This window comes from Dermochelys coriacea, chromosome 28 (assembly GCF_009764565.3).
Source record: "Dermochelys coriacea isolate rDerCor1 chromosome 28, rDerCor1.pri.v4, whole genome shotgun sequence".
In the NCBI taxonomy this organism is placed as follows: Eukaryota; Metazoa; Chordata; order Testudines; family Dermochelyidae; genus Dermochelys; species Dermochelys coriacea.
Genome location: NC_050095.1, coordinates 919,936 through 943,740, shown reverse-complemented (window position 1 = coordinate 943,740; position 23,805 = coordinate 919,936). Strand labels below are relative to the sequence as shown.

Here is a 23,805-nt window from a genome sequence, read left to right as displayed (position 1 = left end):
GCAGCACACGCCCCCTGGCACTGCCCTGGCCCAGGCAGGGCGGGGGGGCTGGGAGTGGGTCCTGGCGGGGGAGGAGGGCTGGGTGTCACTGGCGGGTGGGTGGGAGCCCAGGTTTGTATCAGACACAAACAGCAGCTTGTCAGCTCCCAGCACCCGGCGCTGGCTCCGTGAGTGTCCCTGGGGGGGAAGGGAGACGGGGGGGCTGTCCTGAGAGAACCCCATAAACCCCCCACAGCAGCCTGGCCAAGCCCAGCCACGGGGGAGACCCCTTTTACGGGGTCTTCTGATTTTCATGGGGCTGGGGGTCGGGACTGAGGGGCACCGGCAGGGCGTGGGGGACAGGGCTGGGCTAGCAGGGGCTGTGGGTCGGGAGTGAGGGGCGCCGGCGGGAATGGGGGAGCAGGGCTGGGAAGGGCAGGGGCTGGGGGTCGGGAGTGAGGGTCGCCGGCAGGAATGGGGGGGCAGGGCTGGGAAGGGCAGGGGCTGGGGGTCGGGAGTGAGGGGCGCCGGCGGGAATGGGGGGGCAGGGCTGGGAAGGGCAGGGGCTGGGGGTCGGGAGTGAGGGGCGTCGGCGGGAATGGGGGGGCAGGGCTGGGAAGGGCAGGGGCTGGGGGTCGGGAGTGAGGGGTGCCGGCGGGAATGGGGGGGGCAGGGCTGGGAAGGTCAGGGGCTGGGGGTTGAGAGTGAGGGGCGCCGGCAGGAATGGGGGGCAGGGCTGGGAAGGGCAGGGGCTGGGGGTCGGGAGTGAGGGGCGCCGGCGGGAATGGGGGGGGCAGGGGCTGTGGGTCGGGAGTGAGGGGCGCCGGCGGGAATGGGGGGGCAGGGCTGGGAAGGGCAGGGCTGGGGGTCGGGAGTGAGGGGTGCCGGCAGGAATGGGGGGCAGGGCTGGGAAGGGCAGGGGCTGGGGGTCGGGAGTGAGGGGCGCCGGCGGGAATGGGGGGGGCAGGGGCTGGGGGTCGGGAGTGAGGGGCGCCGGCGGGAATGGGGGGGCAGGGCTGGGAAGGGCAGGGGCTGGGGGTCGGGAGTGAGGGGCGCCGGCAGGAATGGGGGGCAGGGCTGGGAAGGGCAGGGGCTGGGGGTCGGGAGTGAGGGGCGCCGGCGGGAATGGGGGGGGCAGGGGCTGGGGGTCGGGAGTGAGGGGCACCGGCGGGAATGGGGGGGGCAGGGGCTGTGGGTCGGGAGTGAGGGGCGCCGGCAGGAATGGGGGGCAGGGCTGGGAAGGGCAGGGGCTGGGGGTCGGGAGTGAGGGGCGCCGGCAGGAATGGGGGGGCAGGGCTGGGAAGGGCAGGGGCTGGGGGTCGGGAGTGAGGGGCGCCGGCGGGAATGGGGGGGCAGGGCTGGGAAGGGCAGGGGCTGGGGGTCGGGAGTGAGGGGCGCCGGCGGGAATGGGGGGGGGCAGGGGCTGGGGGTCGGGAGTGAGGGGTGCCGGCGGGAATGGGGGGGGCAGGGCTGGGAAGGGCAGGGGCTGGGGGTCGGGAGTGAGGGGCGCCGGCAGGAATGGGGGGCAGGGCTGGGAAGGGCAGGGGCTGGGGGTCGGGAGTGAGGGGCGCCGGCGGGAATGGGGGGGTGTGTACGTGACTCTGGGGGATACGGTATCAGCTCCCAGCTGCGCCCGCCCCCCACCCCCGGGCTCTTATCACCCGAGCCAGGCTCTGGCCCTTCCCAGCCCCGGGGGCCCCAAGCCGGCAGCCTCCTGCCCCAGCTTCCCCTCCCCTGCCGCTCCCCTGGGGGGACGGAGGTTGTCTGGCTCCCCCCACCACCACCAATCCCAGGTGCCCTCACCCCCACAGCCCCCCAGGCCCCCCCGTCAGCTCCTCCACCAGCTCATGTGGTGCAGGGGGGTGCTCAGCAGGGGGGCTCTGTCCCCTATGGTCAGGGCCGGCCCCAGCTCTGCCCCATAGTGACGCCAGCAGGCCGGCGCCAGCCGGGCAAATCGATCAGTCCACGTCAGCCTTTGAACCCGGGCTAACGGGAAAAACAAACCATCTGCCCCCCCCCAGCCCTGCCGGTGCCCCTCACTCCCGACTCGCAGCCCCCTGCCAGCCCAGCCCTGCCCCCCAGCCCTGCCGCTGCCCCTCACTCCCGACCCCCAGCCCCTGCTGTTCTGTGGGGGGCAGGTAAGGAGGAACCCTCCTGGGTTCTCCCTGATCAGCCCCCGGGGCCCGTCTCTCTCCCCAGGACGCAAAGAGGCTGCAATGGAGACGCTGAGGTTTCTGCTCCGCCGTGCGGTAGGACCTGGGTTCGAATCCTCTCCCCGCTCCCCAGGGTCTGGGAGAGACCCCAACAGTGCATGCCCCCTGGCGCCCCTCACTCCCGACTCGCAGCCCCCTGCCCCCCCAGCCCAGCTCTGCCAGTGCCCCTCACTCCCAACCAGCAGCCCCTGCCCCCCTCAGCTCTGCCCCCCCAGCCCTGCCGGTGCCCGTCACTCCCGACCCACTGATCCCTGCCAGCTGAGCCCTGCCCCCCCGCCCTGCCGGTGCCCCTCACTCCCGACCCACAGCCCAGCCCTGCTCCCCCCGCCCTGCCGGTGCCCCTCACTCCCGACCCGCAGCCCTGCCCCCCACAGTCCTGCCGGTGCCCCTCCCTCCCGACTCGCAGCCCCCTGCCCCCCCCCAGCCCAGTTCTGCCAGTGCCCCTTACTCCTGACCCACAGCCCCTGCCCCCCCTCAGCTCTGCCCCCCCAGCCCTGCCAGTGCCCCTCACTCCCGGCCCGCAGCCCCACTGGTGCCCCTCACTCTCGGCCCGCAGCCCTGCTAGCCCAGCCCTGCCCCCCCAGCTCCGCCGGTGCCCCTGACTCCCGACCCACAGCCCCTGCTACCCCAGCCCTGCCCCCCCAGCTCCGCCGGTGACCCTGACTCCCGACCCACAGCCCCTGCTACCCCAGCCCTGCCCCCCCAGCTCCGCCGGTGCCCCTGACTCCCGACCCACAGCCCCTGCTACCCCAGCCCTGCCCCCCCAGCTCCGCCGGTGCCCCTGACTCCCGACCCACAGCCCCTGCTACTTCAGCCCTGCCCCCCCAGCTCTGCCGGTGCCCCTGACTCCCGACCCACAGCCCCTGCTACCCCAGCCCTGCCCCCCCAGCTCCGCCGGTGCCCCTGACTCCCGACCCACAGCCCCTGCTACCCCAGCCCTGCCCCCCCAGCTCTGCCGGTGCCCCTGACTCCCGACCCACAGCCCCTGCTACCCCAGCCCTGCCCCCCCAGCTCCGCCGGTGCCCCTGACTCCCGACCCACAGCCCCGCCTGCCATGATGCCCGTCTCCCCCGCAGGGCAGCGAGCGGCCCGGCCGACGCTCCTACACCATATACCGGAACATGGAGGGGCCGGGCGGGGAGGGGGCCGGGGGCCTGGAGCTGAAGGTGGCCGAAGGGGAGGAGCAGACGCTGGCCGGGGACATGGCCGCCCTGGTGACCCCCGGCCCGCGGGACCGGACCAAGGCCCTGACCTATCTGGTGCTCAGCGCCCTGCTCATCTTCACCGTGGGTAAGCACCGCCCCCCGTCCCAAGAGCCCCGCCCCATCTCAAGAGCCCCGCCCCCTGGTCTGACAGCCCTGCCCCCTGGCCCAGAGCTCCGCCCTCTGACCTGAGAGCTCTGTCTCCTGGCCCCCCCCAGCCTGAGAGCCCCGCCCCCGGCCCGAGAGCTCCGCCCCCTGGCCCGAGAGCTCCGCCCTGTGGCCTGACAGCTCCGCCCCCTGCGCTCACAGCCCTACCCCCGGACCCAGTGCCCCGCCTCCCAGGTGGACAGCCCCGCCCCTTCATAGATAGCCCTTCCCCCCTCCCCTCCTCGCATCCGTGCCCCCCCCGTGCCCACGACCCATCTCCCCCCCGTGCAGCGTTCCTGCTGGGCTACGTGGCCCTGCGGGGCAGCTGCCCGTCGTGCGCGGGGCTGCGGGGCGACCTGCTGGCCGTGGTGAGCGACGAGGGGGCGGCCGAGGAGTCGCCGGGCCCGGGGCCCCCCCTCTACTGGGCCGACCTGAAGGAAATGTTCCAGAAATACCTGCGGGAGGACAGCATCGAGAGCACCATCCGGTGAGCCCCGCCAGATCCCCCCGCCCCCCAGAAAGCCCCCTCCCCACAGGGACCCCATGGCCCCGCAGATCCTCCCACAGGGCCCCCCTATTCCACGGAGACCCCTCCCACGTCACAGATCCTCCCACCCCCTGCCCCATCAAGAAGCCCGCCCCGCAGATCCCCACCCCAACCCCCAGAGACACTCCTTACCCCCACCCAGCACAGGATCCCCCCTTCTCTGAGCCCCCCCCCGAGACCCCAAATCCCCTACCCTGAAACTCAGCCCTCCCCACCATCCCTCCTCAGAGACACCCCCCTCCGCCTTCAAAAACACCAGGGACCCCCTCCCCAATTCGCTAGAGGGGTGGAGGTTGGGGGGGTCGTCTGTCCCCAGCTTCCCCCTGACCCCTCCCCTCTTCTCTCCCCCCCCCGCAGGTGGGTGAGCGAGGGTCCCCACCCCCCGGGCTCGCCCCGCATGGACGCCCTGACCCACAAGGTGCTGGAGAGTTTCACTTCGTACGGGCTGGACCGAGCCTGGACCGACACCCACTATGTGGGCCTGCAGCGCCCGGACAGGTCTGACCGGGGCAGGGGCTGGGAGATGGGGGGCAACGGGGGGGAGAAGAGGGGACGCATGGGAGAGGGGGGATGAGGCACCCAGGGGAAAAGGGGGGGCCAGGCTGCCTGGGCTCTGACCCCCCCCTCCATTGTCCCCCCGTAGGGTGAACCCCAACTTCCTGCACCAGCTGGACCCGCAGGGAAGTGTCCTGGAGAAACTGCCTCTGGAGGACCCCGAGATATACTGCCCTTACAGCGCCCCCGGCAACGCCACGGTAACGGCCCCCCGGCAACGCCCCGCCGCCCCCGGGTACTGCCCCTACAGCGCCCCCGGCAACGCCACGGTAACGGCCCCCCGGCAACGCCCTGCCGCCCCCGGGTACTGCCCCTACAGCGCCCCCGGCAACGCCACGGTAACGGCCCCCCGGCAACGCCCCGCCGCCCTTGGGTACTGCCCCTACAGCGGCCCCGGCAACGCCACGGTAACGGCCCCCCGGCAACGCCCTGCCTCCCCCAGGTACTGCACCTACAGTGCCCCCGGCAACGCCACGGTAAAGGCCCCCCCGGTGATCCCCTGCCTCCTGCAGGTACTGCTCCTACAGGGCCCCCGGCAACTCCATGGTAACGGCCCCCCCGGCAACACCCCACCTCCCCAGGGTACTGCCCATAAAGAGCCCCCGGCAACGCCACGATAATGCCCCCCTGACGACCCCCCAACGACCCCCCACCTCCCCCGGGTACTGCCCCTACAGTGCCTCCGGCAACGCCACAGTAACGGCCCCCCCGGCAATCCTCCACCTCCCCCGGGTACGGCCCCTACAGCGGCCCTGGCAATGCCACGGTAACGGCCCCCCGGCAACGCCCCGCCTCCCCCAGGTACTGCACCTACAGTGCCCCCGGCAACGCCACGGTAAAGGCCCCCCCGGTGACCCCCCGCCTCCTGCGGGTACTGCTCCTACAGCGCCCCCGGCAACGCCACGGTAACGGCCCCCCGGCGACCTCCCGCCTCTCCGGGTACTGCCCCTATAGCGCCCACGGTAACAGCCCCCCCGTGACCCCCTGCCTCCCCCAGGTACTGCCCCTACAGGCCCCCAGCAACGCCATGGTAACAGTCCCCTGGCAACACCCCCCCCTCCCCCGGGTACTGCCCCTACAGCGCCCCCGGCAACGCCACGGTAACGGTCCCCCTGGCGACCCCCCGCCTCTCCCGGGTACAGCCCCCCCGGTAACACCATGGTAACACCTCTGCTCCCCTCCTCCCATCCTGCCCCTCATCCCCACTCTGGAGTCTCCCCAGCCCTCTCCCTGCTCCTGGGGGTGCTGGATTTCGGGGTGTCCCCCCTGCCACTCAACCCCATCTTTCTTCCCAGGGGGGGCTGGTCTACGCCAACTACGGGCGCCAGGAGGATTTCGATGTCCTGGGACAGCAGGGAGTGAACCCCCAGGGCCACCTGGTCATCGTCAGGGTGGGACAGATCAGCTTCGCAGAGAAGGTGAGCACGGACGCCTGGGTTCTCTCCCCAGCTCTGGGAGGGAAGTGGGGGCTGGTGGGTCAGAGCAGGGGGGGCTGGGAGCCAGGACTCCTGGGTTCTCTCCCCGGCTCTGGGAGGGGAGTGGGGGCTGGTGGGTCAGAGCAGGGGGGGCTGGGAGCCCGGACTCCTGGGTTCTCTCCTCTTCTCCAGGTGGCGAATGCAGACGCTGCCCAGGCCCGGGGGGTGCTGATCTACCCTGACCCCTGGGACATCCCCCAGGACCTGCGCAAAGCGGGGCTGTCCCAGAACCAGGCGGTTTACGGACACGTGAGTGCCAGTGCGGAGGGAGGGGCTGGCGGGGGGTCTGCACGGGATGTGGGGGGCGGGGGAAGGAGAGCAGGGACCCAGGAGGGGGGGACATGGATCCCCAGTAGGCTAACGGAGCGATTGATTCAGGCCCCGATTCATAACGAATTGAAGAAGTGTGACACATAATAAACACCCGTCCCAGCATTTGCGCCACACGGATCCCATCACGCTAACGATCTCTCTCTCTCTAACGAGACGACCGTGCCGCCGTTAACGGGCGTCGGGCTCCTGCCCAGCCCGCATACAGCTTGCTCCCGCCCCGGCGCCGGGACCACAGGGAGCTCGAACATGAGCCCGGGGGTTCAACCGAACGAAAGCGCTTCAAAACTGGCTACCTGATAGATCTCCGGACGTGCCTGCAGCCGGTCACGCTCTGCGGCGGGTTGGGGGTCGGGTCCCGGGAGGCGCTATTTCCCCGTCTCTCTCCACGACCTGGAAGCAAAGGGGTCGAGCTCAGTGGGGCAGGGAGCAGGTGGGGTGGGTGAAGCCTCCATCCCTCACCCGCTGTCTCTGCCCCTCCGCAGGTTCACATGGGGACCGGCGACCCCTACAGCCCCGGCTTCCCCTCCTTCAACCACACCCAGTTCCCCCCCATCCAGTCCTCGGGGCTGCCCCGCATCCCGGCCCACCCCATCAGCGCCAGCACGGCCACCCGCCTCCTCAGGTAAGGGGGGAAGCCAGGACTCCTGGGTTCTCTCCCCGGCTCTGGGAGGGGAGTGGGGACTGATGGGTCAGAGCAGGGGGGGCTGGGAGCCAGGACTCCTGGGTTCTCTCCCCGGTGCTGGGAGGGTCTGACCCTCTCTTCCCCCCATCCCCCAGTAAGCTGACAGGGCTGGCTGCCCCACGGGACTGGAAGGGCCGCCTGGCCGAGGTCCCGTATCGCCTTGGCCCCGGGGACCCAGGCGTCCGGGTGCACCTCCAGGTGAACAACGTCAAGACTTCGACCATGATCAGTAACGTCTTTGGCTCCCTCGAGGGGCGATTTGAACCGGGTGAGGCCGGGGAGGGGACATGGTGCAGGGCGGGGGTGGCTCTGTGGGTTGGGGGGGAGAGCAGGGGGGAGAACTGAAGTGGGGAGACAGGAAGTGGGCTGGGCTGTGGGGACTGGGTGTGTGGGTTGTAGTGGGGTGGGCACCTGGGAATGGGGGGGCACAGAGATGTGGGGGGCTGGGGATGGGGCAGTGGGGCAGAGAGAGAGGTGGGGGGCTGAGCCTGTGGGGGAGCTGTGTGGGGACGGAGGCTGGGCCTGGGGGGGAGGCATGCGGGATGGGGGGGCCGGGGCTGTCGAGGGGGGGGCCTTCCTTTCCCCCTAACCTTGGCTCCCTCGCCCCACAGATCACTACGTGATCATCGGGGCTCAGCGGGACTCTCTGGGCCCGGGGGCAGCCGGGTCGGGCGTCGGCACGGCCTTGTTGCTGGAGTTAGCCCGGACCTTCTCCGCCATGGTGCGCAATGGTAAGGGGGCAGGGGCTCTCACCAGGTGGGGCAGGGGGTGGAGCTAGCTGAGGGGGCGGGGCTGTCACCAGGTGGGGCAGGGGGCGGGGCCGGCCCCTCACTGGAACACCCCTCCCCTGTCATACCCACCCTGGCCATCAGGTGGGGACCTCGCTCCCCCAAAGAGCAGAGAGGGGAATGTTCATCAGCCTGTCTAAAAAGATGGCCGCCTTAAAGGGGTGCAGTAAAAGTTCCCGGGGCCCTCAGGACTCCTGGGTCCTCAGGGTGCGGGGGAGGGGGACAGGAGCCCACCCACTTCAGTCGATTTCCCTGCCCAGGCTTCCAGCTCCGGCGCACTTTGATCTTCGCCAGCTGGGACGCAGAAGACTTCGGGCAAGTCGGCTCCACCGAATGGCTAGAGGTAACCCGGACGCCTGGGTCCCTGCTGGGGGGCTTGGGTGGAGGGGAGGGGCTTCTACCTACAGGGGCTTACCAGTCCTGTCCCCTCCCCCCAGCCAAAATACAGCTCTGGGAGGGGAGTGGGGGCCAGTGGGTTAGAGCAGGGGGGCTGGGAGCCAGGACTCCTGGGTTCGCTCCCTGGCTCTGGGAGAGGAGTGTGGGGCTGGTGGGTCAGAGAAGGGGGGGCTGGGAGCCAGGACTCCTGGGTTCCTTCCCTGGCTGTCAGGAGTCAGAAGGCTCTGGGCTCCCCCTGGTGGTACGATGGGGGAATAGCAGTGACCATGACTGATGAGATCGGGTGGGGGGGCTGCTGATTTGGGACCTCCCCCACAACTTACCCCCCCCAAACGTCCCATCCTGACCAGGGGTACCTCAGCATGCTGCACCTCAAAGCCGTGGCCTACATCAGTCTGGACAACGCTGTGCTAGGTACGTCACTGGGGGCCCGGACTCCTGGGTTCTTTGCCGTGCTCTGGGACGGGAGTGGGGGCTGGTGTGTTAAGTTGTCACGGTGTCCCCGGGCGATGCTCCGGACCTGCTCCCTGCGAAGCCAGGCAGGACTCTGGGGAGTCTCCTCTCTGGGAGCAGCCTGTCTGCAGGGCACAGCTCACCCGGCTTCCCCCTTCCTGGGTCTGACCTCGGAGCATCCAGCCTCCTCTGCCCCTCCGTGCGCTTCCCACAGGGAGTGCGCCCGGGCGGGGTCCTGGGGAAGCCAGAGGGTCCTGCCCCCCAACTCCGCAGTCAGACGGGACTCTCAGCCAGCCAGGAAAACAGAAGGTTTATCAGACGACAGGGACATGGTCTAACACAGAGCTTGTAGGTGCGGAGAACAGGACCCCTCAGCCGGGTCCATTTTGGGGGGCAGTGAGCCAGACAACCCTGTCTGCACTTCACTCCGTGTCCCCAGCCAGCCCCAAACTGAAACTCTCTCCAGCCCCCCCCCCCCCCGGGCTTTGTCCCTTTCCTGGGCCAGGAGGTCACCGGATTCCTTTGCTCTCCAACCCTTTAGCTCTCACCGTGCAGGGGGGAAGGGCCCAGGCCATCAGTTGCCAGGGAACAGGGTATCGGCCATTTTCTGTGTCCAGACCCCTGCCCACACCTGCCCTCTAGGGCTCTGCAACGATCATATACCCGTACCCCACCACCTAGATACTTAAGAACTGCACAGGGGAAACTGAGGCACCTCAGCACTATTCAGAGGAAACATTAAGAATAGTCCCGCTTTGTCACATCTCTTCCCCCTTCGAGACCGAACTGAGCGGGGTCACTTTAGCTGGTGACCTAGGGAAGTTCGAACCCACCAACGTTCCCATGGATGCCCCAGCATCTCTCCCATTCCTTGGTGGGAGTTGCACCAGGCCCTTACAGTTTCACGCCCTCCCTTAGGTCGGGGGTGGTTGATAGCACTCACATGCTCATGTTTTTTCCACCAAATGCATCTGATGAAGTGAGCTGTAGCTCACGAAAGCTTATGCTCTAATAAATTTGTTAGTCTCTAAGGTGCCACAAGTACTCCTTTTCTTTATGCTCATGTGGGAAGGTTTATGCGGCCCATGCCCTTTTGCCACCCCAAAACCCCCGGGGATCAAACTGGGATCGGGTCTTCTCCCAGCGCTCAGTCTGGAGGGCTGATTTCGGGCTCTCTTGGTTAAGAGCCCCCATCTTGACCTGGGCCACATACTGTTCACTTACAGAACTAGCATGGAGACATCCGTTTATCAACAACCTTGTCTCCCCAACAAGCTGGCCAAACACAGCCACTTGGTTAGAGGACTGTTTAACTTTCTTAACAGCTTTCACTCCATCTGAGACCTTCTCAAAGCTATCCACACTGGATCCTTCAACAGCAAAGTCAGTGGATCCATTCACAACAGAAAATTTCTGGCTGTTAGGAACTGAAACATTCTTGATTAAATCACTTTCACATCCTTCTGTTGCAGTAAACTGCTTGCAAAGACTCCATGAGGATTCCTTTCCCTAGGGGCTTTTCTATGCAACAATTCACCCTTCACAGAAATTCTGTCCTTACCCTCTTTACCTAGGGCTTGCTCTAGAGGAACACTTTCCTGAGCAACCACAGACTCTTTCTGGGTCTCGCTTACATCCAGAATCACCTCTGGCCCATCAGGCGGATTCCTACACAATCCCCTTTCAGGCATACTTACAGACTCCCTAGATAAAAGGTTAGAAGCCTTCTCCTTCCCTTTGCCACACACAAGTTCAGGAATCTTTACCTTCTTGGTACAGGTTTCCACACCGTCAGTAGATAACATGATCAAATCACCTCTCTGCTCTCCTTGTGCCCTGGCTAGAATCTCACCCTGATTAGACAGAGTTGCTACACCCTTTCCCAGCCATACACTAGCAACAGGCAAAATACAAGCACCAGAATTGTCTGGTCTCTGGGATTTTGCATAGACACTAACTGGATGCGACCTAGTTATAGGGCCAGTCTCCCTAGCAGACACAAACTTAGGACCATTCCCTTTCTGAGCTTTAGTTGAATCCAGAACCAACTTGGAGACAACTGCACTATTCTCAACCATCCCAGGCTGAAAGGCCCCTTCCGTCTGCTCCACAGACAAAGAAGAGCCAGACACACTTTCTCCTTTCCCAGACACACAGCTTGGGATCTCATTTCCCTTGTCCCAGCACACAAGGCTGTTCACAGACAACTGCTTGGAGACCGGGGTAGCTCCCTCCATAGGCAAGTCAATACCCCTGACAGACACAGGCACGTTTCCTTCACTGTCACAATTCTCCACCCGGCTAACAGATAAGGTCCAGGGACACTCATCTTTCACTCTCCTCGCCTTCCCACTCTGCTGACTAGACAAAGCCATCAGCCCACAAGGCTGCGTAGGCTCATCCAAACTTTCCTTACCAAGCACCTTGCCACTCCCAACGGATCCCCTGCCCTGCCTGTGTCTCCCCCCATTCAGCTGGGGTCTCAGCTCCCACTGTGCTCAGCGCTGCCCTTACTGTCCCAGTGGGGGTAGGCAGTGAGCTCACTGCTTTCCTCACTGCATCAGAGCCAGCGTGAGCCCCCTCTCCGGTGTGCAGGGAGGCGGGGAGCATCTCTCTGTCCCACCCAGCCCCAGGGGTCTGGTTACAGGCAGGCAGGTAGCCTGAGCCTAGCAGCTCCTCCCTGCTGCCAGCCAGGTCATCTGCATTTTCACTGACTGGTTTCAGAGTAGCAGCCCTGCAAGTCTGTATTCGCAAAAAGAAAAGGAGTATTTGTGGCACCTTAGAGACTAACAAATTTATTTGAGCATAAGCTTTCGTGAGCTACACGAATGTATCCGATGAAGTGAGCTGTAGCTCATGAAAGCTTATGCTCAAATAAATTTGTTAGTCTCTAAGGTGCCACAAGTACTCCTTTTATTTTCACTGACCATTTCCCTCTCCGCCGATTGGTTCCCTGGATTCAAATTCAAACCCTTGGCCATTACAGGAGCAGGGCCTGGATCCTGTCCCAAAGAGACACAATCTCTCCCCAACAGGGTCTCACAGCTGATATCCTGGAGAACCCCAGCGACCAGCCAGCCCCACCTCTCCTGGGTCTGCACAGGGATCTGGGCCATAGCAGGGCGAGGGGCTTCATCCCTGGGACCCTCACCCAGCTCACACAGCCCCTCAGCATCTGAGGCTGCACCACCCATGGCATGACAACAGTTCTTTCTATCCCAGGATCTCGCCACCCCAGGCATGTCTCCCCATTGACCATCACCTTCCGCTCCCACTGGGGGTCCGAGGGGCCTGACCCCAGGAAACTCTACACAGACATATAGGTTGGGGTCAGGAGTGGGAGCCTGTCCACCTCCCCACCCATCTGGCTGACGGAGTCTATGGCCTTGGGATCCAGCAAGGGAGCTAGACAGCGGGGCTTTTCCGCAGGGTCCCCCTGGTTCAAATCGCCAGCCTGCTCAAAGGCAGTGAGGTGGGCATCCACATCCCCCCCCTCCTTAACCAGGGGCAGCAATTGAGTATCGAGGTTCCCTGTGGAACTGGCACCCCGGGGTCTATCCCCGCTCATCCCTGGCAGGTCCCCTCTGCCTCTCCGTTCCACCATCGCCAGTTCATGCTGCTGCTGCTCCTGCAGCACTTTCTTGGCCTCTCGCTGTCTCTCACAGTCCTCTTGCTCTCTCGGACTCAGCTCCAATCCCATCCGTCTCCGATCCCCCGAAGGGGAACCCGATCGTGAAGACCCCCGTCTGGTCGGGGACAGGAGTCTTGGGGATGCCTGGCTACTACTTCAGCTGCTCCCAGATCCTGCTATAGCCCCATTTGGGTCAGGAATCTGTTCCTTAGAGCGGTCATCCTCCTCCAGCTGCATGATTAACTGTGCCTTGGTGAACTTTCTGATGTTCAACCCTCTCTTTTTGCACAGGGTTTCAATGTCCTTCTTAAGGAGATGTTGATAGGCCCTCACTCTGCTGTTCCCAGGTTGCTGTGTCCTCTCAGTTCCCCATGGTTTCCAGGGAGAACCTCTAGTGTGCCAGCCCTTCTCAAGGTCACCCCTTCTTTGCCAGGGTCGAGCTGCAGACTCCTCTGCCCCTGGGATCGCTCACTGCAATCCCCAGGGGATCCCTGTTACTGCAAAAGTCCTTCTCTCTCCCAGGACCAAGCCCCAGGCTCCTTCGCCCCGAGACTGCTCACCGCAGTCCCCAGGGGGATCCCATTACTGCACCGTCCTTCTCGCTAGTCACACACTCCCAGGGGTTAACTGCCCCTCGAAGCCGCTCCTCTCTGAGCCTTCAGCATGCCTGGTCCTCGTCAATCCCCCTTCGTATTACTGCTCCCCAGTCACTTACTGCAGGAAGCGCCATCCACGGGGTGCAGTACATCCCACCGCTGACACCAGTTGTCACGGAGTCCCCAGGTGATGCTCTGAAACTGCTCCCTGCGAAGCCAGTCAGGACTCTGGGGAAGTCTCCTTTCTGTTAGCAGCCTGTCTGCAGGACACACAGATCACCCAGCTTCCCCCTTCCTGGGTCTGATCTCGGAGCATCCAGCCTCCTCTGCCCCTCCGTGCGCTTCCCACAGCGAGTCCGCCCAGGCAAGCTCCTGGGGAAGCCAGAGGGTCCTGACCCCCAACTCTGCAGTCAGACGTGACTCTCAGCCAGCCAGTAAAACAGAAGGTTTATTAGATGACAGGAACACAGTCTGAAACAGAGCTTGTAGGTGCAGAGAACAGGACCCCTCAGCCGGGTCCATTTTGGGGGGGCAGTGAGCCAGACAACCCCATCTGCACTTCACTCCATGTTCCCAGCCAGCCCCAAACTGAAACTCTCTCCAGCCTGCCCCCCCCCCGGGCTTTGTCCCTTTCCCGGGCCAGGAGGGCACCAGATTCCTTTGTTCTCCAACCCTTTAGCTCTCACCTTGCAGGAGGGAAGGGTCCAGGCCATCAGTGGCCAGGAATCAGGGTGTCGGTCATTCTCTGTGTCCAGACCCCTGCACACACCTGCCCTCTAGGACTCTGCAATGATCATACACCCGTACCCTACCCCCTAGATACTTAAGAACTGCACAGGGGAAACTGAGGCACCCTCACAATATTTAGAGGAAACATTAAGAACAGTCCCGCCTCGTCACAGGGCTGGTGGGTTAGAGCAGGTGGGGCTGGGAGCCAGGACTCCTGGGTTCTCTCCCCGGCTCTGGGAGGGGTGTGGGGGCAAGTGAGTTAGAGGAGGCATTGTCTGCCTTAGTTTCCCCCTCTCTATTATAAACCTAACTCTATGAAGGTCTGTGGGAGGGAGTGACTCCAAGGTTGGAATTGAGGTTCCACCACTGGACCCCCTGACCCCCACCTTGACCGGTTTCTCTCCCCTCCGCTGACCATCAGGAGATGACAAATTCCACGCCAAGACCAGCCCCTTGTTGACCAGCCTGATTGAGAACGTCCTGAAACAGGTGAGGGGCATCTCTGGATGCCTGGTTCCCTCCCCGGCTCTGGGAGGGGAGTGGGGGCTGGTGGGTTAGAGCAGGGGGCTGGGAGCCAGGACTCCTGGGTTCTCTCCCCGGTTCTGTGAGGGGAGTGGGGGCACTGGGAGGTTAGATGGGGGGGGCGTTGGGAGCCAGGACGCCTGGGTTCTCTCCCTGGCTCTGGGGGGGTAGTGAGGGCTGCTGGGTTAGAGTGGGGGGGCTGGGAGCCCGGACTCCTGGGTTCTCTCCCCAGCTCTGGGAGGGGAGTGGGGGCTGGTGGGGTAGAGCGGGGGGCAGTAGGAGGTGAGAGCTCAGGGAAGGTTCATTTAGGTTAGAGGTGAAGGGTTAAAGGTCAGGGGTCTAGCAATGGTGGGATGTGTGGGGTCAGCGGTCACAGTGCCATATTGGCCCCTCTGAGGGTGAAAGGTCGGGAGTTAGAGTTCAAAGGTCACCTGTGACTCCTCCCTCCGTCAGGTCGACAGCCCGAACCGCAGTGGCCAGAGTCTCTACGAGCAGGTGACGTTCCCGGATCGGCGCTGGGCCAGCGAGGTGTAAGTGGGGCACGACCCCCAGGACAACGGCGACTGTTCCCCTCTGACCCGTCACCTCCGACCCCTGCCCTCAGCCAGCGGTGACCCTTCCCCTCTGACCTATCACCTCCGACCCCTGCCCTTACCCAGCGGTGACCCTTCCCCTCTGACCTATCACCTCCGACCCCTGATCTCACCCAGCGGCGACCCTTCCCCTCTGACCTGTCACCTCCGACCCCGCCCTCACCCAGCGGCGACCCTTCCCCTCTGACCTGTCACCTCCGACCCCTGCCCTTACCCAGCGGTGACCCTTCCCCTCTGACCTGTCACCTCCGACCCCTGATCTCACCCAGCGGCAACCCTTCTCCTCTGACCTGTCACCTCCGACCCCAGCCCTTACCCAGCGGCGACCCTTCCCCTCTGACCTACCACCTCCGACCCCTGCCCTTACCCAGCGGCGACCCTTCCCCTCTGACCTACCACCTCCGACCCCTGCCCTTACCCAGCGGCGACCCTTCCCCTCCGAGCCGTCACCTCCGACCCCTGCCCTTACCCAGCGGCGACCCTTCCCCTCTGACCTGCCACCTCCAACCCCTGATCTCACCCAGCGGCGACCCTTCCCCTCTGACCTGTCACCTCCGACCCCAGCCCTTACCCAGCGGCGACCCTTCCCCTCCGAGCCGTCACCTCCGACCCCTGCCCTTACCCAGCGGCGACCCTTCCCCTCTGACCTGCCACCTCCGACCCCTGATCTCACCCAGCGGCGACCCTTCCCCTCCGAGCCGTCACCTCCGACCCCTGCCCTCACCCGAGGATGACCCTTCACCTCTGACCTTAAATACTCTCTACCTTTGCTGACCCTTCCCCTTTGACTCTGGCCCACACCCCCTTTTCACACTGACCGCGCCCCGTAGCCTCTGACCCCGTCATGGTGCACGTCTCACCCTGCTGGCGCCTCCTGCTGGTCACTCCGGGGATCAGCCCGGCCCGTCGTCTGCCTCTCTCCGCGGCCGCTGCCCCCCGGCTGTGCCCCCCATTTCCCTCTCAGACCCCTTCCGGGGGTCCCGGGCGGCCGCTGGCTCCCACCTGCTGGAGGGGCCAGCCACAGCCCAAAGTCTGGCTCCTCCGCGGCCAGGGGCTGAGCCAGGGGCAGGGCCCCCCACTACTCCAGGTCCTCTGAGCCCACCCAGCACGGCTCCAGCCCCGGCGCGACCCCTGGGAGCCAGCCCGCCCTTGGCTGGGCTGCCCCCAGCAGCTGCCTCCCATCTGGCTCCTAACGAGCCTGGCCCTAATTAGCGGCAGGCTTCCCCAGCTGCTTCTGTCCCACCTCCGGCTGGCGTGGGCCACCTGCCCCACTGCACCCCCCATCTCGGCTTAGCCCTGGCCACGCGTGCCCCTTAACCTCTGACCTGCCACCTCTGACCCTACCGCCTTTACTGTTGACCCTACCCACCACTGACCCCCTAATCTGGCCAGGGCTACCTCGCCCCTGCTGACCCCTAATCCCCCCAGCCACCAACACTGACCCGCTCTGATTCCCCCACCTCACCCTGTGCACCAGCCAGCCCCATACACTGGGTGGGGGGGAATCTGCTGCCTGCCCCAGAGCCTGCTGCCGCCCCCCGAAATCCTGAGCTGTTTGGGGCTGGGAGTCCCTGAGCCCCCTGGGGAAGGTTTGGGGGGGCCAGCCCTGGGTGGGACGATGGGGGAACCCCCAGCGCCCCCCCCTTCTCCCGTACTCCGAACCTGCCTCTTGCCCTCCCAGGATCCAGCCCCTCGCCATGGAGAGCAGCGCCTACCCCTTCACCGCCTTCGCGGGGGTCCCGGCCGTCGAGTTCTCCTTCGTCGAGGTGAGAGACCCCCCACGCCTCTCACTCCCGAGCTGCAGCCCCCCCGGTGACCCCTCACTCCTGACCCAAAGCCCCTGCCAGCCCAGCCCTGCCCCCCCCACAGTCCTGCTGGTGCCCCTCACTCCCGAGCTGCAGCACCCCCCCCGGTGACCCCTCACTCCCGACCCGCAGCCCCCCCAGTGCCCCTCACTCCCGACCCACAGCCCCTGCCAGCCCAGCCCTGCCCCTCCACAGTCCTGCCGGTGCCCCTGACTCCCGAGCCGCAGCCCCCCCCGTGACCCCTCACTCCCGACCCGCAGCCCCTGCCAGCCTAGCCCTGCGCCCCCCCACAGTCCTGCCGGTGCCCCTCACTCCCGAGCTGCAGCCCCCCCGGTGACCCCTCACTCCTGTCCCGCAGCCCTGCCCCCCCACAGTCCTGCCGGTGCCCCTCACTCCCGAGCCGCAGCCCCCCCATGACCCCTCACTCCCAACCCGCAGCCCCTGCCAGCCCAGCCCTGCCCCCCCACAATCCTGCCGGTGCCCCTCACTCCCGACCCGCAGCCCCTGCCGGCCCAGCCCTGCCCCCCCCACAGTCCTGCCAGTGCCCCTCACTCCCGAGCCGCAGCCCCCCCCGTGACCCCTCACTCCCGACCCACAGCCCCTGCCAGCCCAGCCCTGCCCCCCCACAGTCCTGCCAGTGCCCCTCACTCCCGACCCGCAGCCCCCCCGGTCTTACCTTCTCCCCCGCAGGACGCCCGCCCCTACCCGTTCCTGCACACCCAGGACGACACCTACGAGAACCTGAACGGGATGCTCTTCGGGCGGCTGCCGGCCGTGGCCAAGTCGGTGGCCGAGGTGGTGGGGCAGCTGCTGATCCGCCTGACCCACGACCACCTGCTGCCCCTGGACTTCGGTGCCTATGGGGACGTCCTGCTGCAGCGCATCGCGGAGCTCAACCCCTACAGCAGCGAGCTCAAGGTAGGGCCTCGGGGGGGGATCCAGCCCCCCAGCCGCCCCCAGGGGGATCCGGGCCAGCCCACCGATCGCCCCAGCTCTGGGAGGGGAGGGGGGTCTGGTGGGATACAGCAAGGGGGGCTGGGAGCCAGGACTCCTGGGTTCTCTCCCTGGCTCTGGGAGGGGAGTGGGGGCTGGTGGGTTAGAGCCAGGGGGCTGGGAGCCAGGACTCCTGGGTTCTCTCCCTGGCTCTGGGAGGGGAGTGGGGGCTGGTGGGTTAGGGCAGGGGGGGGCTGGGAGCCAGGACTCCTGGGTTCTCTCCCTGGCTCTGGGAGGGGAGTGGGGGCTGGTGGGTTAGAGCCAGGGGGCTGGGAGCCAGGACTCCTGGGTTCTCTCCCTGGCTCTGGGAGGGGAGTGGGGGCTGGTGGGTTAGGGCGGGGGGGGCTGGGAGCCAGGACTCCTGGGTTCTCTCCCTGGCTCTGGGAGGGGAGTGGGGGCTGGTGGGTTAGGGCAGGGGGGGGCTGGGAGCCAGGACTCCTGGGTTCTCTCCCCGGCTCTGGGAGGGGAGTGGGGGCTGGTGGGTTAGGGCAGGGGGGCTGGGAGCCAGGACTCCTGGCTTCTCTCCCCGGCTCTGGGAGGGGAGTGGGGGCTGGTGGGTTAGGGCAGGGGGGGGCTGGGAGCCAGGACTCCTGGGTTCTCTCCCTGGCTCTGGGAGGGGAGTGGGGGCACATATCCGGGAGCGCAGAACGGGGGTTGGAAGGCCCCATGGAGGGCTGGGGGCTGGGTTGCGTCTCTCCCTGCCCCCATTGAGCCCCCCACGGGCCCCACAGAGCCGCGGCCTGACCCTGCAGTGGATGTACTCGGCCCGGGGCGACTACACGCGGGCGGCCGAGAAGCTGCGCCAGGACATCTACAGCTCGGAGGAGCGGAACGAACGGCTCAACCGGATGCACAACGTCCGCATCATGAGGGTGAGCCTCGGTGGCACGGCGGGGGGGGGCCCTGCATCATCCCCGTCCCCCCCCCGCCGTTTGCTGCATGCACCCCTGCGCCGGTGCCCGCGTTGCACCGGGGGCACGCGCCTTTCTGCTGTGCGGGCGCCTGCAATGACCCGTCACCTGCCCGCCTGCAGCCTGCATCCCCCTGCTGCATTGCAGGGGGGGGCGGGGTCAGACTCTGCTAACGGCTCCCCCCTCCTCTCGCCCCCCCCAGGTGGAGTTCTACTTCCTGTCCCCCTACGTGGCGGCCACGGAGACCCCCTTCCGGCACGTCCTGCACGGGCGGGGGCCCCACACGCTGCGGGCGCTGCTGGCCCACCTGCGGCTGCTGCGGGCGGCCCCCGGGCGCTTCGACGAGGGGCGTTTCCGGCGCCAGCTGGCCCTGGCCACCTGGACCCTGCAGGGGGCGGCCAACGCCCTGAGCGGGGAGGTCTGGGACGTGGACATCAACTTCTGAGCCCCCCCACGCACACCCCCACACCCCTCGGTGCCCCCGAAGGCTTCCCCCCCGGCCCGGGATCCCCCCGCCGAGCCGCCTCCCTCTGGGTTCTCACCCACTGAACTCACCCCCTCAATCTCCCTCCCCCCCTCTGCTGCACCCCCCCTTCCTTGTGTACACCTCTCCCCCCCCATTTTCACCTACCCGGCCAGCCCCAGGGGGACCCTGCCTCTCGCCTCCCCCCCCCGATCTGCACCCAAGGGTCACCCCTTTCTCTGACCCCCCCGAACCCTGCTGCCCCTCCCCGTTAATTTATCAGTGGCAGCGCCCACTATAAATGGTTTCGTTTATTGCTACGCGATAGATTTAACCCTTTGTTGGAAGCACCAGCTTCTATACCCCCCCCGCCCGCCCCCGTTACCAATGGACATTCAGCATCCCCAGCAACCAATCATGGTCCGGCTCCCCACCACGGTTTCCCCCCCCAGCACCCCCCAAAAATTAATCCCCAGAGCGATGGGGCTGCAGCCTCTGGCATCAGGACTCCTGGGTTCCCTCCTCGGCTCTGGGAGAGGAGTGTGGGGCTGGTGGGTTAGAGCAGGGGGGGCTGGGAGCCAGGACTCCTGGGTTCGCTCCTGAGCTCTCTACGTAGCCTGTCTCTGTGCCTGATTTCCCCCTGCCCTAATGTGTGTGTGTGGGGGGGTCCCTCAGGCCAGGGCCCGCTGGGCAGGTGTCGCCCCTCCCACCCCACCCCTGGAGCCCGAAAGCTCAATAAAAATGGATGCTACAGCTCCCTGTGTCTATTTCCAGGGGACCCTGCACCCCACCCCAGATTTCCCTTGCATGGGGGGGGCAGGGAATGGGGCACTGGGCCTGTCCCCTCTGGTTCCAGCCCGCACCAGCAAAGCTCACTGGGGCGGCCCGCCCCCCATGTTGACCCGCCCCCCTCTATCCCCAGCAGTTCGGGGCCAGTTCGGGCTTTTTAAAAAATTGTATTTTTGCAACAAGAACAAAAAAAATTCTCCAGGCAAAAATTTCAAGTATCTGCCCTGCCCCCCACGCCTGCCCCACCCCCGGCAGATTGGGATGGGGGCAAGATTCAAGTATCAGATGGGGCAGGGTCTGGGTGCTGCTCAGGTACATTGGAAGATTTCGGGGGAGGGGGACACAAGCTGTTGCCCCCTCAAAAACAGGGGCTAAATCCCCCTTTACTGCCCCCCCAAATTACCAAGGGGGTCAGAGGTCAAAGGGGCAGGACTCCCCTCCAGCGCCCCAAACAGCAGGAATCTCTGGGGGACGGTTCACCCCCTCTTTGCCCCGCCCCTCTCAGTGCACAGGGGGAGGGGCTTAAGGCTCTCTGGCATCTGCCCTCCCCCCAAGGGGAGGGGCATAATGGATTTGACCCCGCCCCTCACTTCCTCCTCTGAAAAGGATGGAGCTGGAAGACCCCCCTCACCTGGGCACACCCAGAAGCAGCTCACCAGGCTCACCTCCGGCCCCGCCCAAGGGGGTGGGGCTTACGTGCTTGGCCCCACCCTCTGCCCAGAGCAGGCATGAGTCTCTACACCCTCCCCCCACCTCGCTCACAGCCCATCCCCCTCCAGGATGGGCGGGGCTTAAGGACCTGGCTCCGCCCCTGTATCACCCAAATGCCCAAGAAGCGAGGGTTAGCTGGCGGGGCAGGCAGAAGCCTTAGGCCCACCCCCCAGGAAGGGCGAGGCCCGGAGCGGGGGGTGGGCCCCTCAGTCGTGCCCGGCCTCGCTGAGGGGCATGTGGCGGATGGTGTGGAAGATCCAGTCCATCTTGGTGGTCCAGCCGCCGTGGTGGGCTTCGTTCATCTGCTTGGTGAAGTACTCGAGCGCCTCCGGCTCCGACTTGTCGAGCGCCAGCGTCTTGCGCAGGTAGGCGATGTCGTCGAAGGACTGCAGCTCCGGCAGCCCCGAGCTCAGCATCAGCGAGAACAGGCTGATCAGCAGGTTGGCGTGGTGCCGGATGGCCAGGTAGGCCGTGTAGCACATCTCCTGGAACCTGCCGGGGCCCAGCGGGGGGGTCAGGACGCCTGGGTTCTCTCCGCGGCGCTGGGACGGCAGTGGGGACTGGGGGCTGAGAGCTGGGGGGCTGGGAGCCAGGACTCCTGGGTTTGCTGCCCGGCTCTGGGAGGGGAGTGGGGACTGGGGGGTGAGAGCAGGGGTGCTGGGAGCCAGGACTCCTGGGTTCGCTGCCTGGCTCTGGGAGGGGAGCGGGGGCTGCTGGGTCAGAGCAGGGGGGACTGGGAGCCAGGACTCCTGGGTTCGCTGCCCGGCTCTGGGAGGGGAGTGGGGGCTGGTGGGTTAGAGCGGGGGGCTAGGAGCAGGAGGGGGCCTCACCTCTCGAACTCCTTGGTCTTGGTGCACTCCGGCACCCCTTTGCTGATGACGAGGAGGAAGTCCTGGGTGAGGACGAACGGAACCCGCTCCCGCTTGTAGCCAAACTTCTTCTTCTTGTGGTCCAGGAAGTGGCCGAAGTCGATGTGGAAGAGCTGGGAGAACGAGTCGGGCGATGAACGGGACGCGGGGCCTGTGCCCTCTGGGGGGTGCCGGCTCCCCTCCAGCCCCAGGGCAGGGCCTGGCTGCCTCAGAGGGGCAGGGAAGGGGGAGCGGGGGCCGGGGTCGGTCTCACCTGCCCGTCGTCCTTCACCATGATGTTGCTGTTGTGCCGGTCGCCGATGCCCAGGATGAAGGTGGCCACGCAGTACCCGGCGCACGAGCGGGTGAACAGGTCGATGGCCGCGTCGTAACTGAACCAGAGCACCAGGGGTTAATCAGCCCCCCCCCAGGCCCACCTCTGCCCAGCTCCCTGCCCCACGGCCCCCGCCCCGACCCCAGCCGGCCCGGCCTGACCTGTCCCCCTTGTTCTTGTCCTTCAGCCAGTGGTGCAGGGTGTGGCTGTTAAACTGCAGCGCCCCCTTCAGGCCGCCCTTGCACTGGATCTGCATGATGGTGTGGGAGCTCTTCACCACCTCGATCAGCCCCACGCAGTCCCCGATGGACAGGCAGCCGTAGGGCAGCATCCTGGGGGGCGGCAGGACGCAGGATGAGAGAGGGGCCCCCTCGCCCGGCGCCGAGACGCGGCCACCTCCCCCATGGAGCCCCCCACCATTCCCGACTCCCCCCCCCCCAGTACCGAAGGTCCAGTCCTTGGTTCTGCCACATGTTCTCCATGATCCGGATAATCTGCAGCGTCAGCATGTCCTGCCGGAGGTCTGCAGCCAGAGACGGACAGACGGACTGCAGCAGCGCCCCTCACTCCCGACCCCCAGCCCTGCCCCCACTCCGCCGGCGCCCCTCACTCCCGACCCCCAGCCCTGCCCCCACTCTGCCGGCGCCCCTCACTCCCGACCCCCAGCCCTGCCCCCACTCCGCCGGCGCCCCTCACTCCCGACCCCCAGCCCTGCCCCCACTCCGCCGGCGCCCCTCACTCCCGACCCCCAGCCCTGCCCCCACTCTGCCGGCGCCCCTCACTCCCGACCCAGCCCTGCCCCCACTCCGCCGGCGCCCCTCACTCCCGACCCCCAGCCCTGCCCCCCCACTCTGCCGGCGCCCCTCACTCCCGACCCACAGCCCTGCCCCCCCACTCTGCCGGCGCCCCTCACTCCCGACCCCCAGCCCTGCCCCCACTCCGCCGGCGCCCCTCGCTCCCGACCCACAGCCCTGCCCCCGCTCCGCCGGCGCCCCTCACTCCCGACCCCCAGCCCTGCCCCCGCTCTGCCGGCGCCCCTCACTCCCGACCCACAGCCCTGCCCCCCCACTCTGCCGGCGCCCCTCACTCCCGACCCCCAGCCCTGCCCCCACTCTGCCGGCGCCCCTCACTCCCGACCCCCAGCCCTGCCCCCCCCACTCTGCCGGCGCCCCTCACTCCCGACCCCCAGCCTCTGCCAGCCCAGCCCTGCCCCCCCACTCTGCCGGCGCCCCTCACTCCCGACCCCCAGCCTCTGCCAGCCCAGCCCTGCCCCCCCCCTCTGCCGGCGCCCCTCACTCCCGACCCCCAGCCTCTGCCAGCCCAGCCCTGCCCCCCCACTCTGCCATTGCCCCTCACTCCCGATCCCCAGCCCCTGCCAGCCCAGCCCTGCCCCCCCACTCTGCCGGTGCCCCTCACTCCCGACCCACAGCCCCTGCTAGCCCAGCCCTGCCCCTCCCAGCTCTGGCGTTGCCCCTCACTCCCGACCCACACCCCCCTGCTAGCCCAGCCCTGCCCCTCCCAGCTCTGCTGGTGCCCCTCACTCCCGGCCCCCAGCCCCCCCCTCACCATCCCCGTTCTTGAAGATGATCTCATGGTTGGTGAAGAGCAGCTCTGACATGATGTCCGGATTCTCCCAGTTGAGCCAGAGCGGCCGCTTGGCCGATGACATGATCCTGCATTCGTCCAGCCTGGAAGGGCGGGGGAGACCTGTCAGGGAGAACCCAGGAGTCCTGGCTCCCAGCCCTCCCGCTCTGACCCACCAGCCCCCACTTCCTTCCCAAAGCCGGGGAGAGAACCCAGGAGTCTGGGCTCCCAGCCCCCCTGCTCTGACACACTAGCCCCTAATCCCCTCCCAGAGCCGGGGAGAGAACCCAGGAGGCCGGGCTTCCAGCCCCCCCCGCCCACCTCCCTCACCCGTGAGCTGGGGACGGGACCCAGGAGTCCTGCAGGCCTCACCGAACGTTGCCCAGCTGATGGACGGGGTTCAGGGGGCAGACAAAGCCCTGCAGAGCTTCCATGTAATCCGGGCGTCTCATCTGCTCCACCAGGAACTTCATCTGCATCTGGGGGAGATCGGGGGTGGGGCGATTACTGTGGGGCAGGTAAGAAC

General features: G+C 66.6%; 3 protein-coding genes across 8 annotated transcripts in view; 1 reads left to right on the top strand and 2 right to left on the bottom strand.

The window, feature by feature from the left end:
* LOC119849286 (chloride channel protein ClC-Kb-like) overlaps window positions 1–6,940 on the bottom strand; it is a 42,330-nt gene extending 35,390 nt beyond the window's left edge. For both annotated transcript variants that reach the window (XM_038386164.2, XM_038386165.2), the window contains exon 1: window positions 6,745–6,940. The gene's annotated coding sequence lies outside the window, so the exon portion shown is untranslated. The remainder of the gene's footprint in view (window positions 1–6,744) is intronic.
* On the top strand, window positions 85–19,766 carry TFR2 (transferrin receptor 2). 4 transcript variants are annotated; one of them, XM_038386166.2, is made up of 19 exons: window positions 88–167; window positions 2,179–2,228; window positions 3,269–3,482; window positions 3,833–4,028; window positions 4,446–4,586; window positions 4,732–4,843; window positions 5,939–6,061; window positions 6,251–6,367; window positions 6,934–7,073; window positions 7,229–7,401; window positions 7,745–7,864; window positions 8,182–8,264; window positions 8,668–8,731; window positions 14,148–14,215; window positions 14,702–14,778; window positions 16,523–16,607; window positions 17,337–17,564; window positions 18,371–18,511; window positions 18,753–19,766. In XM_038386166.2, exons 2-19 carry the CDS (start codon window positions 2,196–2,198, stop codon window positions 18,993–18,995), a joined length of 2,358 nt encoding a protein of 785 aa, XP_038242094.1. In that variant the 5' UTR covers window positions 88–167; window positions 2,179–2,195; the 3' UTR covers window positions 18,996–19,766. The 4 variants fall into 4 exon arrangements, with proteins under 4 accessions (XP_043359633.1, XP_038242096.1, XP_038242094.1 ...); XM_043503698.1 differs by lacking the exon at window positions 3,269–3,482 and having other exon boundaries at window positions 85–167; XM_038386168.2 differs by lacking the exon at window positions 18,371–18,511 and having other exon boundaries at window positions 85–167.
* On the bottom strand, window positions 19,331–23,779 carry LOC119849304 (phosphatidylinositol 4,5-bisphosphate 3-kinase catalytic subunit alpha isoform-like). Of its 2 annotated transcripts, XM_043503719.1 has the most exons (8): window positions 23,652–23,779; window positions 23,262–23,383; window positions 22,140–22,218; window positions 21,857–22,027; window positions 21,636–21,753; window positions 21,344–21,495; window positions 20,680–21,005; window positions 20,578–20,592 (listed from the first exon to the last, which is right to left on the bottom strand). In XM_043503719.1, the coding sequence occupies exons 1-7, from the start codon at window positions 23,756–23,758 to the stop codon at window positions 20,720–20,722; spliced, it is 1,035 nt and encodes a 344-aa protein (XP_043359654.1). In that variant the 5' UTR covers window positions 23,759–23,779; the 3' UTR covers window positions 20,578–20,592; window positions 20,680–20,719. The 2 variants fall into 2 exon arrangements, with proteins under 2 accessions (XP_038242134.1, XP_043359654.1); XM_038386206.2 differs by having other exon boundaries at window positions 19,331–21,005.
* Window positions 23,780–23,805: the final 26 nt, after the last annotated feature.

Excerpts from the sequence above, each read along its gene's own strand:
- TFR2 (XM_038386166.2), top strand. The coding sequence starts at position 2,196 with ATGGAGACGCTGAGGTTTCTGCTCCGCCGTGCG. Across the intron at positions 2,229-3,268 it reads GGTTTCTGCTCCGCCGTGCG|GGCAGCGAGCGGCCCGGCCG; the intron begins GTAGGACCTGGG and ends TCTCCCCCGCAG. Across the intron at positions 6,062-6,250 it reads AGATCAGCTTCGCAGAGAAG|GTGGCGAATGCAGACGCTGC; the intron begins GTGAGCACGGAC and ends CCTCTTCTCCAG.
- LOC119849304 (XM_038386206.2), bottom strand. The coding sequence starts at position 23,758 with ATGCAGATGAAGTTCCTGGTGGAGCAGATGAGACGCCCGGATTACATG. Across the intron at positions 21,754-21,856 it reads GACAAGAACAAGGGGGACAG|TTACGACGCGGCCATCGACC; the intron begins GTCAGGCCGGGC and ends GCTCTGGTTCAG. Across the intron at positions 21,496-21,635 it reads TGGTGAAGGACGACGGGCAG|CTCTTCCACATCGACTTCGG; the intron begins GTGAGACCGACC and ends TCGTTCTCCCAG.